Source organism: Gossypium raimondii, chromosome 12, assembly GCF_025698545.1.
Source record: "Gossypium raimondii isolate GPD5lz chromosome 12, ASM2569854v1, whole genome shotgun sequence".
Taxonomy (NCBI): domain Eukaryota; kingdom Viridiplantae; phylum Streptophyta; class Magnoliopsida; order Malvales; family Malvaceae; genus Gossypium; species Gossypium raimondii.
In genome coordinates, this window is record NC_068576.1 from 47,872,806 (window position 1) to 47,889,458 (window position 16,653).

Genomic DNA, 16,653 nt, shown 5'->3' on the forward strand with positions numbered 1-16,653 from the left:
ACTCTACACGTTAAGTACTGAATAAGTAAATATGAGACTGTAAGTATAAGGTTTTTACATGGAATTCTCAACTATTGAAATGATAAGCAACTTGTATGTATAAGAGTAGTAATGGTGAAATTTTGTTCTTAAGCAGTGATTGCTACTGGTTTGAGAGAGATGTATGGATTTGGAGTTTTAAAAATGGATTGGGCCTCGAATAAGGATTTTTGGCTCGAGCCCAGCTCGACTTGGCCTGAATTATCAAAAAGACAAAAAAAATATGTTATTTTCTTACTATTTTTTTGTTGTTTTCTCATTGTTTTGTTATCGTTTCACTATTATATTACTACTATATTGTTGTTATTGTTTGGATATTGTATAACTCTTATTTTATTGTTAATTTTGTTACTATTTTATAGGCATTTGCTTGTTAAGTTACACCTATCTTAATGTTATTTAAGTATAAATATATTTTTTAATTTATTTTCAATTTGTTGGGAAATATTTATTTTAATATTTTTAGTATTTTTGATGTATTATATATATATATATATTTTTTTTTTTAAATTATATAAAAATTAATTTGGGCGGGTCGAGTAAGACCCGGGTTTTAGCAATTTTATCTGGGCCGAGCTTGAACCTATCAAACGAGTCTAAAATTTTAGTAAAGCCCGACCTCGAATCCGGCCCAGCCCATGAATAGGTCTAATGGAAACAAGGCAAGGTGGGGCAAATTTTTGCCCACCCCATTCTCGACTTGAAGCTTTATCAATCCGCCCTGAGCTCAATCCCACTCTAATTCTTAAGAAAAATTTTGTCTCAAATTAAAATTTTAATAATAGACCTAACTCAATTTGACCTGACCTGACCTCAATTTAATTTAATTGTTTTATTTTTATTTTAAGGAAAATAAAATTACTTTTTTACTTAGAAATTAAGTCACAAAAACCATTTATTTGGCAAAAAAACGGAAGCCAATTTCATTTTTGAGTTTAGAGCAATAACTTTTTTGTTCAAAAATAAGAAATTATGTGCAAGGGAAAAATGTAGAGAGAAGCAAAGAAGTTATAAGACTTCACAACAAAGGAAAAGTCAAGGTGGGGATGAGCAACACTGACTAAACAAAGGAAACGCACTAAAAACCTTTAAAGTTTATACTTCAAATTTAATGTATACTAGATTTATCACATTCTCGATGAAAATATTTTTTTATTACAAAAATATATTAATAAAATGATTACTAATAGAGTGGCAATTTTATATGAATTTGTTAGTTTTATATTCATTTCTTAAATAATATTTTTTTAATTATTTTATTTGAAAATTATATAAAAATATGAAAAGATAAAAAATATCTTTTTAATAATATTAATTACTCCTTAAAGTAAGAATATTATTAAATTAGTATCAAGTTGACTTATGATATCAATTTAGTCATCTATCCTATATTTACTTTCAATCCAATCTCAATCCAACTATTTTTATAATTTCACTCAGAAAAATTTTCTAACCTTAATAGATTGGATCGAGTCGAATCACGTCAAATTGGAGTTTGTTTATTTTCATCTATCCACTCCTATCGAAGCGGTGGGATTCAAAATCCATATGGTTTGGTCATCTCTACCAAAATTTCAGTATGATAATTGTATGAGAAGGAAAGTGGTCCCCTGTTGAAGACTGAATCACTGTCACTATGATATTTCGAACATGGGTTTTAGTATTCACCCAATTATGAATATTTTTTTTAATTATTTAATTATAAAAAGTTACAAAATAATTATTTAATTATTTTATTTTATTTTATTTTTGTGACTCAATCATATTGAATAAATGATTATGGTTTTACCTTCCTAACATGGTTATATCAACAAATTTGTCTAATCCAACTTTAATGTAAATTGGTTTGAACCCTAAACTAAATAAGCGATTAAAATAGATATTTATGGGTTCACCCGACAATTGCATGTAATTGAAAAATCAAAGAGGCAGGAAATGGACATCAATGTCCAGCCCAAATGACGAGTTTCTTTTCCTTTTGATGAAGGCCCAAATGAAGAGGTTTAACTAACTTTGAATAATTAAGTCATGCAAGCACATTCACGTTATTATAACGCATATAATAAGGACCATGGATTGGCTTTTCCAATGATTCATTTAGTCCGCGCACAAAACTGAAGTTAAATTATATATTTTTATAATAATAAAGATGTCATTTTGTCATTTTAATAGCATATATCTTTATAATTTTTAGAAGATTAAATTAAATTATTATTATTATTTTTGGAGGTCAAAATACAATTTTACCATTATTAATTTAAGATTTTATAAACCATAAACAACTTTAAAAATTCCATTTTAAGGAAACTCAAAGTCCTTTCCAACTCCTAGATCTGCCCTGAATTTATTCATATAATGTTTTCTATAAAATAATCTATATTCCAACAACAAAAGAGTTACTATACAACTAATCCATAATAACCATAATTTTCATAAAAAATTTATTATGAAGCTAAAGTTACTATAAAAACTTAATTCTTTATTATTTTTCATGGGATGTAACTATTAATAATTCCCAGTAGTTTAGAATTTTATTTGTAAGATATTTCACACAATTGATCCATCTATCAATTACCAAATCTTCTATTTTTATCGATATTGTTAGTTTTGGAACTATCGAGTTTGAACCAGAAACCAGTGAATCGTTCAAAACCAATAAAATATTGAAAATTAAAAATTAAATAATTCAAATATTTTATTCTTTTATTAATTTTAATTTTTAATAAAAATACTTTTTCATTATATTTTCAAACAAATGATATATATATATATATATATATATATTATAATCCGTTTTTTTCCTTTTACCTATTATAAAGATGATGATGAAATGAGGACTACAACGCCCACCGCGATGATGATAAAATTGGTTGTTTTGTCATCATTGTTCACTCTGAATATAAATTTTCTTTTCTTTTTTTAATATCCTGATTTTCTTTTTAAAATTTTTATTTCAAATTCTTTAAAAAAAAAAGTAGATATTAGTTAAATTGTGCGTTGAACATGTTGGAGATGTCGAGAGTTTGAGTTGATTTTAAGTTAGAAGAAAGGAGGAATGGATGAGGTTTTGTAGGGTGAAAGTGGGCAATGATGAGAAATGACTTGCGCACATTAAGGGTAAGTTTAGATGGGCAGTGCGTTTACATGCGGTTAGTGTAAAAATAGCGGTGGCGGTGAGATTAGATATTGTAGCGTGAGACAAAAAGTAAATTAAACGTATCGCACCCAATCGCTCATCTAAACCCACCCTAAGTTGGCATGATTTTCTTTAAATAGTATAATTTCATATTTCAGCTTCGATCTTTCATGGTTTTATGAACATGCGAATCATAAAATGGAACAATTTTATCTTATTAATAAAATAACATATTTATATATGCACAAAAGTCTACTAAAATCATTTAGTATTTTTTATTATTTGATTATCAATTAATATGGTTTAATTTCAAATTTATATGAAAAACAATATGAATTTATTAAACATAATGTTATTATTAAATACAAAAATGTGCATAGCACATGTTGGCAAACTAATTTGATTAACAAATTTACGATCAAAGCCGAAGTTTCCTAACAAAATTTAAATACTAAAATTTTATACGGGCAGGTAATATAAACTTCCAAAACATGATTGAAAAATATATATATAGAAACACAATTTTTCTATTTACAAAATTTATATGGGTGAAATATTTACGTATTCACCACATTTTTAATTAATTAATGAAAACATATTTTTAACTAAATTTAAATTTATAAAATATCTACTTTCAAAATTAATTTATTGATTTATATTACAAATTGGATATACACATGAGCGGATCTCTTATATAATGAAATTTAATTGAAAACTAATTGGTTAAATTTAAATATAAAATTAAGTTGTACCAAGTCAAGTTGATTAGACCAGATCTCTCTTTATTGATAAATTCAATGTATGGATAATGTATTATCGTAAAGTAAAATATGAAGAGAGTTGCAATATGTATAATGAACTATACCTATTATTATTCTGCATTTCTACTTGCATAAGTAAGTTATGTACAATGGAGTTAAAAATTAAAGAATATTTGGTTTGGGCTCATCATCCGAATGTGTCTAACATAAGCCTCATCAATGGGCCTTCTTGATAACATGATCAAAAAATCATTTACTTATAGGCTAATCAGAAAATAAGTCGCCACACACTCAAATCAACTTGAGTAAGAAAAAGAAAATTTCTTCAAGTTGAAAACTGATCAAACTTAGAAAATTTGAATTTTAAAATGATAATTTAAAAACAATAAAATTATAAATTAATATATGATAAAAGTTGAATTTTGGCACTTAAAAAATGGGATTAAAAATTATATTTTGAGTTTAAAAAAAAGTCTAGATTCCCCACCCCAGTGAATGAGAGTGGCTAGTTGCCACATTGTTCTCAAGTTAATTGAAGTGTAAACTAAATATGCGAAATTCGAATTTTATTAAAACTACTGAATTTGCTTCCCTCATGTTTTAATTAATTAAATTCAAGCTCAAATAATGAGCTTATTTTCTATAAAATTTCATTTCTCGTTCCGAGTTTTAATTTTATCTGATATAAAACCCAATTTTTAAAAATAAAATTGAACAAGGTTGAAATTAAGTTTTGATTCACAACTTTGGTTCAACTAGTTGAATTACACCATCATTAATCAAGTTTTATACCACTGGGTTTAGAGTTGTGGTATCTTGTACGTGTGTTCAATTTTTGGGTTAAATAACATAAATTTTAAGGTGAAATCAGTTTGGGGTTGCAAAGTATAAATGAAACTGTCACGGGCCGCGAATAGCACCGTGACATCATCATCATCATCATCATCAATATCAACTATCCATTTTCTCCATTCGGCTCCTAATTTTGATCGACGGGGCACTTAAGAAAATGTGTATTTTCACTGAATAACACAATTCAAGCAGTTGAATCTAAGGTTTAGAAAGCACACTGATTTGACCTTTGTTTTTTATTTTATATAATAAAAGAAAGGAACTCAATCTAATTAACCATTACAAGAATCAGAACACAGCAAGTCATTCTTAAGCAGCGCCCGGGCTCCAGGAGTTGGTTCTTCAAAGCAGTGTAAAACATCTTCCCTGTTAGCATCTCTGGGTTTTTATTAGTACTCATTTGTGTGTGGTTGAAAGTATAAATACTTTGCAGATTTCACTGGCAACAGAAGAGTGACCCAAAAAAAAAAAAAAGAATCACAAAACAAAATTGCATCTAAAATCTAAAATGCAAAGGCAATGAAGTTTGAAGGGATGGTATCACCTCACACATGGAGTGGTTCCCACTCAATAGTTCATCCCACTAATACAGAATAATAAAATTCCAAATCTCCTTTTGTGCAGCCAATTCCAAGGAAATATGTCAACTGGAAGTAAAGCAACATACTGTTGTTCAACATTAAAGCAGCTCCACCATGAAAGTTACTGAAACTGTAGATGAAGAATTTATACAGAAAGTGTCAATCAAAGCATTCTCATGGGTTTTCACATCACGGAAAATACTACTTTTTTCAGCTTTCAGTGAGATAGCTGTATTAGCAATTCAAAGCCTGCTAACTGTTATGTTTGATCTTATCTCATTGAATTTTGGATATGCAAAGGGTCAAATGCCTGCATCCCATAATGAATGAATAAAGCATAAAAGAAGCTGCAATGGATTGTGTAACATTTCTAAGAACCTTATCAGAAAAGATGTTATTTAATTACATTCCTGGGGAATTGAAGCTTATCCAACTGTAAGAAGTAAGAATCCCCCCAAAGCAAACTAAGATTACACAAGGGGACAAAAAACAACCATTTCCAACCACAAACCAACACCAACACATTTGCATTTCAATGCCATTCATTGGGTTTTTATTGCTTCCTTATAATTGCTACTACAAAACAGACTTGAACAAGAGAGATTATAAATACAGGAACTCAGCAAGCCCAAGACCAAAAGGCATGATCATCAAGAGGGAATCCAAAATTACAGGAACCTGCAGGCGGGTCGGAGTAATCGATGTCTTGGAGTTTAGGGAAGACGCATGAAGGAAGATGTAAGAGGCCCTTGCTCAAGTTGTCTTCCTCATCTTGTGATAAATCAGACTGGTCTGGTTCAAATGGATAAGTTGAACCAGCACCCTCCAAGAGTACTGAAGAATGAACCCCTTCAGTGTAATCGCTTTTGGCAGACACCACTGGCACAACCTTAGACTCTTCCCCCTCGGCAGCCTCTGATGGTAGCTCTTGCGACGATGTTTTCGCATCAGGAAGCTCCGGCTCTCCCTTATCTTTCCCTTCCAAAAGTAACTTGTCCGTGAGCTGAACAACCTGAAATATATAAACATGAAAATTGACTTCATTATTGACTATATGGAATTTTGTAGCTAATTAATTACCTCTTCTTTTAGTTTGTCAGTCTCCTTGACGAGATTGTCATAGTCAGCCTTGAGGCTATTATAGCTGGCTTGCAAACTGTCATAGTCTTTCTCAAGCTGCTTGGTCTTCCATCGAGCCCTGCGATTCTGAAACCATATGGCAACTTGTCGTGATTGGAGCCCAAGGTCTTTAGCCAGCTGAACTTTCCTATCGGGTTCAAGCTTGTTCTCCGCCTCGAAACTTTTCTCTAGAAACTGGACTTGGTCAACCGTAAGCCGTCTCTTCTTTTCAGATCGATGTAAATACTCTTCTATATCCTCCTCCACCTTCTCTTCTCCATCAAACGTCCTAAAATACGATCTTCTTCGGTCAACGCCTTCGAAGCTTACCATCGATCTTGTACCTGAAACTGGACCATCATTTTTCAGATCACAAAGTAAGGATGAGAATAAAATTTAAAAAAAAAAAAGATGGAGAGAATACCAAGAAAAGGAGAAGGAGAAGAGCCTGGAATGAAAAGGGTATCAAGAGGCTCAGAAGAGGAAGGAACCCATTGACTTTGAAGCAAAACAGAGAGATTATTAGAACCAGCATCAGCACTAGTATTACTACGATAGACCCTCCCACCCGCCATTAAAATTTTCAAGCTAAAGGATCGATCTTGCTGTTTTTTCTTTTTTTTCAAAATATCAGCTTCATCATTATCATCAACATCGTCAGAAGAAGATCCAACAAGATTAAAAGGGGAAAAGAAGGCCACTCTGGATAGGTGGGTTTCTTTGTTTCAAAGAATATGAAATTCTTCACTTCACTTGTTTAAGGCTTGTGGCGAAAGAAGCTGGTGATGATGATTTCAGTGATATGGGATGTGTGGGAACAGCGGCAGATCACACCCATCATCACTCAGAACAAGTTGAAATTTTGTTGAGTTTCCGGCAGAGGAAATAGATGGAAGGAAAGCTTGGGGAAGAAGATGAAGTGGCAAAGAGATAATTTTTTTTTAAAACAACAACAACAATAACAATGGGAGTTGAGTATGATGAGTTTGTATTAAGTCCAGCAGATTGGTTTTCATGGGGGCATGATGTGCTTAATTTGATTTTTATTTTATCTTTGTTTAATATTCCTAAAATAGCTTTAATGAATCAATTCTTTACACCTAAGGCCATCACTTTTTCTTTGTGAAAAGTACTCAACATTGTTCCAACTTTTGCTTGGAATAGTATCTCCTAGTTTTAGATTGCTACCAATAGTTGGGATACAGTAACTTGCATGGCTTTCTTGGGCTCATATTGCCCTCTTTGTTCTTTAAATGTGAAACAACACATGGATTTCATATGTAAAATTGCAAAAGCAATAGGGAATGAAAAGGAATCTTCCTTTAACTTATGAAAATGGGTAAAGGAGAAAATTGGATGACAACCCAAATATGAGAACATATCTATCAAAATCATCAACAACTCATGATCAAATTCAAGAAATTTTTAGAATTTCCAAAAGATATCTAGAAAATGATAAGTAATCATATAAATTATTATAATAATTAAGGTGTCAGAGGTGTTCAGGTATGGTCCAATTAAAATTTTAAGCCTGTTTGTTAGGTTTGGATTTAGCTAGATCCGAAAAATGAGCCTAAAATTTTATCTAAACTCGACTTAGATAAAAATGTTAAAATTTGGGTCCGGCTCAACCCATCAATATTAATTTTTTATATACTTTTTAAATATATATAATACATCAAAAATACTAAAAAAATTAAATAAATATTTCTCAATAAATTTTAAAAAATATGTATACTTAAATAACTTATCTCTAAAATGATAACAAAATTAACAATAAAACAAATGTTATACAATATCCAAGCAATAACAATAAAATAGTAGTAACATAATAGTAAAATGATAGCAAAATAGGGAGAAAATAACATTAAAACAACAAAAAAAAAAACAAATTTTTTTGTCCTTTTGTGAATTCGGGCTGGGCCTGAGTCAAAAATGCAGGTTTGACCTTTTTTTAAAACAGACCTTATTTTTTTTGTTCAAACCCATTTTTCAGGCCTATTTTTTGGTCAAAGCCTCCTACTTTTCAGTCGGACTCGGCCTAACCCATGAATAGGTTTACATCTTGTGTAGATACTTAAATTTATTTTTGTCAAAGAATTTAAAATTTTATTTCGTTATCACTTTTAGTGTAACTGTTAACTTTCGTTAAAAAATTCTTTGAATCAATCAAAATATGAGAAAAGATATTTTAAATTAAATAAAAATATTTAAAATTAATATTGTTTCGTAAACACTATACTTAGGGTCTGTTTGATTGACGGAATTGATTTTCCGGAAAATCATTTCTAACTTTTCCAGCGTTTGATTGGCGGAAAACATTTTCCATTTGGAAAATGAACTCCAAAACAAGGGAAAATGGGTTACATTTTAGGGAAAATGTCTTACCCTTTCAATTTTCGTAAGACATTTTCCGTGCTCTCCTCTCTATCGCCTCCTTCATTCCTTCCTTCATTTCCGTAGAAAACCGCTACATTTATCGATTTTCCAAGAACTTGTTTTTTAATTATTCAATACTTGTTTTTTAACACAATTACAAATAATTTATTTGATATTAGTTTTTTCAATTTATAACGATTAATATTGTAGCTTAATAATTGAGTATTATTATAAATAAATCATTGCAATATATGTAAAAATAATTTAAAATATAAAATTTATTAATATATATTAATATATGTAAAACAACTTTTTGAAAAATATTTTCAAAAAATCAAGCAAAGCAGAAAATATTTTACATGATTCAATCAAACACCGTAAAATATTTTCCAAGAAATCATTTTACAAAAAGTAAAACATTTTCCGAAATCATTTTACGGAAAATATTTTACTGGCAATCAAACAGACCCTTAGTTGTTCCACTTTTTCATAGAAATGCTATAACAAGTTGTTCCCATTTTTTAGCGAAACAATATAGCTAGTTATTCTGAAAACTCTATGCTTGATTGTTCCCATCTTTTTTAGGAAAATGTTATAACTAGTTATTCTCAAAACGATATGCTCTTCTAAATTTTATTTATTTAGTTTAGAGAAAAGCAAAACATGCTCTTCTTAAATACCATAACTTATTTTCTCAAAATTTTCGACAACAATTTGCATGTGCTTCCCATTTTTCATGTAGCTTGCTATTTTGCATTTTTTAGAGAAATTCTTTTTAAGGAAAAACATTTAATGCTTAAGTGACTGAAATGAAAATACCTTAAAAGTTATATAATAAATTTGTAAGAATATTTTTGAGTGGTCGGAATGAAAGTGCTCTAAAAATTAAGTAGTTTACCATTTTAAAAATTAAAACAACGAGCATTTAATAAAATATCAACTTTGGGAGTTGTAATGAGGCTAAAATTTTGTTTGTAACTGACTTTTGAATTCGAATTTTAAAAAAGGTTTTTGAAATTTCATTTATAAAGATAGTTTTAAATGTTTTGAACCAAAGCATTAATAACTGCTCATTGTTTTTAAAAGATGTCATGTTGTTGTAAAGACCAAAATATTGATATCTTTTTTCAAATATTTGTGAAGCTGATTTTTTATTTTGTATGATTTCAACCGAAAAATAGTCGTAACAATGTCATCATCACCCATTTGTGTTTTATGAGTAAAAGCATTCTTGAAAAGGAGTGATAACAACTCCAAGAACCAGCGGGAATAGTAGGAAGCATTGTTCTTGGGGATGAGGGGATGAAGGTTTTATTGACTTTCCCTTGACCAAGAAATAGATTAACAATGTAGTTACCCATGAATTCCCAATTGCCCAGGAGCTTTTAAGTGGCCAAGAGAGAAGAAAGCTTCCTTGATATCTTCTTTTTGTAATGGGAGCATCCATTAGGGGAAGCAAGTACTCACTACAATTGTCTTGAAGACAACGCAGGTGATTGATAACAGCTTCCTTAATTCCCTCTTTATTTTTAATAGCATTCCCATAGCTATCTTTTAAGAACCAAATTCTATTACTAACTCTTCTCTTGAATGGTTCCAGCTTCTTGCTGCCAATTCCTTTTTAATCATCTTTCCCTTCTAAGGCCTGGGTTTTTTATTCTAACAACATACTCACTCCGTTTACTTGAAAAGCTGGCATGCCCTTAACATTCTTCTCCCATTTTGATTTCAACTTTTGTTTTACTTTACATCTACTATTATATGTTTCAAATTTCAAGCAAGTCACTGAACACTGCACAATCCTTGAGGTTGTCACAACTGATTAAAATCTCCCAGTAAGACAGATTTGGGTTCTGTTTATCCACTTTTAGCGGCGTTTGGACAAAAAACATCAGTAAAAATCGAGTATTAGTGGCGCTTTATGTAAATCGTCACTAAAGATTGAGCATTAGCGGCGTTTTTTGAAAAACGCTGCTAAATGAGCATTAGTGGTGTTTTTTTGAAAAAACGCCACAAAAAACCTAAGCCCAAAGCGCCGCTAATGCTCGGGGATTTTGCGGTATTTTTGAAAAAGTGCCTCTAATACTTGGGGCTTTAGCAGCGTTTTTGAAAAGCGCCGCTAATGCTCGGGGATTTAGCGGCATTTTTGAACAGCGCCGCTAATGTTCGGGGCTTTAGCAGCGTTTTTAAAAAAGCGCCGCTAAAAACATTTTATCTTAATTGGTTTATTTATATTAATTAAATAAATTTCAATTCATTTCTAATTGAATATTTAAAATCTTCAGAAAAAAAACAATGACACGTGGAAATAATTTGAAATAAAACACATGGAAAAATAAAAATACTATTATTTAAAATAATTTTAAAGTTTTTTGGGTACATGATTACTGATTGTTTTTTAATTTATATATTAAAAAAATTATTATATAATCATAAAAGAGCTAGTATTAATTTTAAAATATTGAATTAATTATCACTATAGTTTAGGGTTTTTGGTTTAAGGTATATGATTAATTTAAGATTTAAGGTCGGTTTAGGAGTTACTATTTTAAGGTTTAAGGAGTATGGATTTAGAGATTATGGATTAGGGATTATGGTTCAAAGGTTGGGATTTAAGGTTTAGGGGTTAGGAGTTAGACGTTATGGGGTTAATATTTAGGGATTTAAGGTTTAGGGATTCAGGGGTCGGGTTAGGGTTTTGGGTTTAGATTAATTAGTTTTTTAATTTATATTTTAAATATGTTCTTATATAATTGTAAAAGAGATAGTATTAATTTTAAAATATTGAATTAATTATAATTATAGTTTAAGGTTTAAGGTTTAGGGTATATGGTGTAGGGTTTAAGGTTTAAGAGTTACTATTTTAAGGTTTATGGATTATGGTTTATGATTTATTGTTTAAGGGTTAGGATTTTAGGTTTAGGGGTTTAGGGTTTAGGGGCTATGTTTTATGGTTTATGGTTTAGGGGATAAGGGTTTAGGGTTTAGATTAATTAGTATTTTTAATTTATATATTAAATAATTTCTTATATAATTGTGAAAGAGATAATATTAATTTTAATATATTAAAATTATGATTATAGTTTAAATTATTTAAGAGATAATCGATAAACTTTATATATATTAAATGGTTTAGGATTTAAGGTTTACTTGAGATTTGTTAAATGATGAAATTTTATACAATCAATTAATGCTTTTATATTTAAAATATTTAATCTAAACCATTTGATATATTTAAATATTAGATTTTTAAAAAACATTGATAAATAAATAAAAAAATATGATTGATATTGATAGGTAACTATCTATTTTGGATAGGACTAAATTATAACAAATAAAAATAAAATACAAAAATAAAAATGAAACACAAAAACTAAAAATTATAATTTTATCTAATTCTTTTAAATATTACTTAAAATTTTAAAAAATTATTTATTTAAAATTTATATGAAATATACAATAATTTAATATAAAATTGTAAAAAATCGAGCATTAGCGGCGTTTTTGTTACAAATGCCGCAAAAAGTTGAACAATATTGGCATTTTTGGTTCAAGCACCACTAAAAGTCGAGCAATAGTAGCATATCTTTACAAACGCCATGAATTTTTATTTTGCAAAACGGCGTCGTTTTGTAATTATATTTTTTTATCCCAAAATTTCAAATAAAATCCCTCTTTTTTTCCCCTTCCTTTTCCTAAAATTTCAAATGAAATCCCACCTGAAATCTTTTTCTTTTTTCCCCATTTTATTTTTCCCAAACCATTTCTCCGTTACCCTGATTCCCTTTATTTTTTGCCCCCAATTTCCCCAAATCGACAGCCCTCTGCATCTCCGTTGGTCCCGTCCATTTTCCCAGCCTTGACTTCGGTGAACGAAACGACTACCTCAAAGGCGTCGTCACCGATGTTATCCACGACCCAGGCCGCGGTGCGCCCTTAGCTCGCGCCGTGTTCCGTCACCCATTCCGTTACAAGAAGCAGAAGGAACTGTTCGTCGCCGCTGAGGGTATGTACACCGGACAGTTCGTGTACTGTGGTAAGAAGGCCAACCTTATGGTCGAAAACGTGTTGCCTCTTAGATCTATCCCCGAAGGGGCTATCGTTTGCAACGTCGAACACCACGTTGGTGATCGTGAGGTTTTCGTTAGGGCTTCTGGTGATTATGCCATTGTTATTAGTCGCAACCCTGATAACGACACTACCAGGTCTCTAATTTCATACTCTTGTTTTAATTTTAATTTTGATTTAGATTTATTTGCTTTAATTATATGCCATGTTTATACAAAGTTTGGGTTCAAGTATAAATTATTGAGGCTTAAAAGGAAAAATCTGACATAATTTTTGTCATGAATGAATGAATTAATGCATTGTCTATTTATTTCTGCATCACTGCATCATTGTCACATGATTTTGTTCTTTTTAACCTTTTCGATAAACATCAAAACAGTTGGTTTTAATAATCTTCAAACTGAATTATTGTATCAAAATAAATTTGGACATCCTAATACTGTTCTGCTTCTTATTGTGTCTAGTAATTACATTTCAAAGGAAAATTATTGTTTGATTGCGAAGATATGTTGAAGCTTTTTATCGTTGTCATGGTTACGGATCTTGGGTTAGGATTGATTTCTCTTGGGTGTTAATTAGATTTGTGTTTTTAGCTTATTTCCATGGCAATTTTAACTTTTTATGCTTAGATTCTCTGGGATTTTCTATGCTTAGTTTCATATTTAATGGTTGTGATTTGCTGTATCAGTGTCCAGAGCAGAATTTAAAAGCAATAGTGTGCTTTATGCCCCGTATGATTTTTTTTCACTATTGCGTAATCTGTAAGCAAATAAAAATATCAACGTTTATGATTGGTGTGCGAATTGATGTTTCCCAGCGATTAGAGCTTGAGATTCCTAGTTGGAAGAGTTTAATTCGAACCTTGCAATGTTAACTAGAGCTTTTGAGATTGAAAACAGTCTCTTCTTGTTGTGTAGCTCGTGACTTGGCGGGTCTTTGCATGCACCTCAAAGTAAATATTGAGATTTGAATGTCAATCAACATGTGAAGCTATAGAACTGATGTTCTAAACTCGGTTTAGTTGTAGAAGTTCTATTTTCATCTAATTTGTTTGCTGTTTATGCTAAAGAACTGTGGCCTTTTTTATCATTTATTCTGTGCATCTTTGTATTGATTTGGATTGGCATCCTTTAAATTTATAGGAGGTGAAGATGTCAACTCCTGCAAGGAAGAGATTGATGAGGGATTTTAAGAGGTTGCAGCAAGATCCTCCTGCAGGAATTAGTGGTGCACCTCAAGATAACAACATTATGCTTTGGAATGCTGTTATATTTGGGTATATTATGAAATAAGACTAGAGAATCTTTATGTACTTGCTTTTTAAATTAAAGTTCTATTAAACTGTGCTAATGTCTTTAGTTGATGGATTTGCAGACCTGATGACACCCCATGGGATGGAGGTAAAGTAAATTCTGGTGTTTTGGTTTGAAGCATCAATTTTTCTATGTTCGTTTAGTTTATTTGTTTGATTTTCTCTTTAGAAGGTTGCTATGCTCAATATATGTTGATGTAATCTATTTAAAATTTCTTAGCGGTTTTTTGAATGATGAATTTGTTTTCTAAAACGGAGTAAGCTTTGGCCCGAAGATGAAGAGAGCTTCTGAGACTTGTATGAGCTGGTACTTAATGCAAAATGCTGAAGGTTAGATTTGTTCAATGGGGAGTGGCATTGTTAATGGGCCTGTAGACTTATTTTTCATGTCAGTAGTGAAGCAGAAGCAGAACAATCTTTCATCAACTAGAACCTTGTGATATCTTTCATCGACTAGAACCTATCTCTTGCACCTTCTTACAGACTTGATATGGTCATCCGTGATAGGTTTGTGAAACAATCTTTGTATGTTTTATTTCCTCTCGTTGCTAGTTGTATGAATTCTGTAGTATCTAAATGTGTTTGGTATTTTGGGTATCCAACATTTATTGATGCACTTAGAGATTTGGATGATCCTCTTACAATGGTGCACCTGTTTGCAATGTTAACTTTCAAGAATTGATTTTTTTGTGATGTTAACTTTCAAGAAAAATCAATTATTTGGTTTTTCCTGCTTCATGTCTCGTTTTTGTTTGAGAGGAGTTAACGAAACTGAAAATACCCTGTAAATTGTATTTTATAAATATTTTTAACCATTATTGTTTGTCTGGTCTCTTTGCTGTAATCTATGATGTTAGGGCCTTCACTAATTTTCTATTTGTCTATTACAGTTTGGTAGTTTTGGGAGTGGTTAGGATATTAATTATTTTCTCAACTATTTTGTTCTGAAGGAATTAAGTTTTCTTGGGGTTTGAATTACTGGGAAGCTATTTCTGTTGTGATATACATACTTTTAGATTTTAAATTATCTTAACACCTTACTGTTTTCTTCTTCCTATGGATACCATTACAACTTGCAGTTGAATGTTTCTTTTAGGTATTTCTGCTTCCAATTCGCCTTCTGTTTGTTGATTGAATTTTTTTAAGTGATTAGGTTTGGACGTTGGTGCTAGAGAGAAGCAAGGAAATCCTAAAGTTGATGATGGATTCAAGGTTCCAAAAGAAAAAATCACCTGCATTACGGCATCTGTTGATGTGGATGAGGAGTTTGAATCTTCTGGAGTTGAAGAAACTAGGAGTACTGTTACAAATGGCAGCCGAAGCCACACTAACAGACGCTATCGTGATAAGACAACTAATTTAAAAACTAATTCTGGTAAGCTTTTTATCTTTATTTTGTCTTTAATAAGATTTTTTTAATTAAGAAACCATTTTTTTCTTTTTAAATGTAAAACTTTTATACTAAGCAGCAACATAACTAAATCACCATATGCTGATAATGAGAAGATTTATTGTTCCTATTCCCTTGGCTCCAATTTTTTTGGTTCAAAACTTGATGTCTAAGTGCATGCTTGAGTATTTGGCAATCAATCCTGTGAAATAGTTTCCAGTTAAGGTGGCATAGAAGCATATAGTCCAGGCAAAATCTCTTTTTGTAGGAATTTCAGGAATAACATATCCTTCTTTGTTTTGAAGTGTTCGATCTATTTTGGTTAGCTTGGCACTGCTTATGCTTAATTTAGTCTTCATACAATTGCTATAATTTGGTTATCAGCCAGATTTATGATTGTTTTCTATTTTTATTGATTTATGTAATCAATCTCAATTCTGCTTTGCAAATTAATACTATTGTTCCTTGTTAAAAAATTGAATAGTTTAGACAATCATTAGAAAGAATGCCTATTTGTGACACATGGAAGAGCTATGATTGAGATTGTTTGTTAGTATGTTTCAACCTACTACTAAAGCTGCACATCATTGTTTGTTATATATATATTTTTTAGCCTTAATGGCTATATATAATTTTTATTTTTAACATCTCTGTTGTTTACCAAGTTTGTTGGTTTATCTGATCATTTGGTTTTGCATCCTTTAGATATTGAAGGTGTTGTAGAGGATTCAATCTCTTCAAGCTGGAAAAGCCAAGGCTTAGCACTTCTTCAAGTGGGAGTGTTATTTAATTTTCCATTCCATGGTCGTTTATCTTAGTCGGAACTTGAATTTGGTGTTATTGAAATAGGGTTTTGTAGCTACCTTATGTACTAGCTTCTTTAACTATGATTGTTAATTATTACGTGTTTTGTAAGTTCTTTTATATTTGGCCGAGTTAATATAGATCAGATGAGCTGTGAGGTAGATTGCTCATTTATTTAAACATAATTTTTTAATTCTAAATTTAAATTCATT

At 30.7% G+C, this 16,653-nt stretch overlaps 2 protein-coding genes and 1 long non-coding RNA gene across 4 annotated transcripts; 2 read left to right on the top strand and 1 right to left on the bottom strand.

Moving 5' to 3' along the window:
• Positions 1 to 5,726: 5,726 nt before the first annotated feature.
• LOC105764614 (homeobox-leucine zipper protein HAT5) lies at positions 5,727 to 7,541 on the bottom strand. 2 transcript variants are annotated; one of them, XM_012583262.2, is made up of 3 exons: positions 6,913 to 7,541; positions 6,450 to 6,832; positions 5,727 to 6,381 (listed from the first exon to the last, which is right to left on the bottom strand). In XM_012583262.2, the coding sequence occupies exons 1-3, from the start codon at positions 7,061 to 7,063 to the stop codon at positions 5,989 to 5,991; spliced, it is 927 nt and encodes a 308-aa protein (XP_012438716.1). In that variant the 5' UTR covers positions 7,064 to 7,541; the 3' UTR covers positions 5,727 to 5,988. The 2 variants fall into 2 exon arrangements, with proteins under 2 accessions (XP_012438716.1, XP_012438715.1); XM_012583261.2 differs by having other exon boundaries at positions 6,450 to 6,838; positions 6,913 to 7,538.
• Positions 7,542 to 11,509: 3,968 nt separating this feature from the next.
• Positions 11,510 to 14,227, top strand: LOC128035518 (60S ribosomal protein L8-3-like). Its single transcript, XM_052625293.1, has 4 exons — positions 11,510 to 11,514; positions 12,725 to 13,072; positions 13,590 to 13,650; positions 14,078 to 14,227. Exons 1-4 carry the CDS (start codon positions 11,510 to 11,512, stop codon positions 14,225 to 14,227), a joined length of 564 nt encoding a protein of 187 aa, XP_052481253.1.
• A 133-nt stretch (positions 14,228 to 14,360) lies between these two features.
• Positions 14,361 to 16,561, top strand: LOC105764615 (uncharacterized). Its single transcript, XR_001124671.2, has 3 exons — positions 14,361 to 14,754; positions 15,401 to 15,622; positions 16,343 to 16,561. It is a non-coding gene; the product is annotated as an uncharacterized LOC105764615 (long non-coding RNA).
• The last annotated feature ends 92 nt before the right edge of the window (positions 16,562 to 16,653 follow it).

Coding starts and splice junctions, on each gene's coding strand:
- LOC105764614 (XM_012583261.2), bottom strand. CDS start 7,063: ATGGCGGGTGGGAGGGTCTATCGTAGTAATACTAGTGCTGATGCTGGT. Junction 6,839..6,912: donor TTCTCCTTCTCCTTTTCTTG/GTATTCTCTCCA, acceptor ATGATGGTCCAG/TTTCAGGTACAAGATCGATG. Junction 6,382..6,449: donor CTGACAAACTAAAAGAAGAG/GTAATTAATTAG, acceptor TATATATTTCAG/GTTGTTCAGCTCACGGACAA.
- LOC128035518 (XM_052625293.1), top strand. Junction 13,073..13,589: donor CCTGATAACGACACTACCAG/GTCTCTAATTTC, acceptor TTCTATGCTTAG/TTTCATATTTAATGGTTGTG. Junction 13,651..14,077: donor AGCAGAATTTAAAAGCAATA/GTGTGCTTTATG, acceptor TTAAATTTATAG/GAGGTGAAGATGTCAACTCC.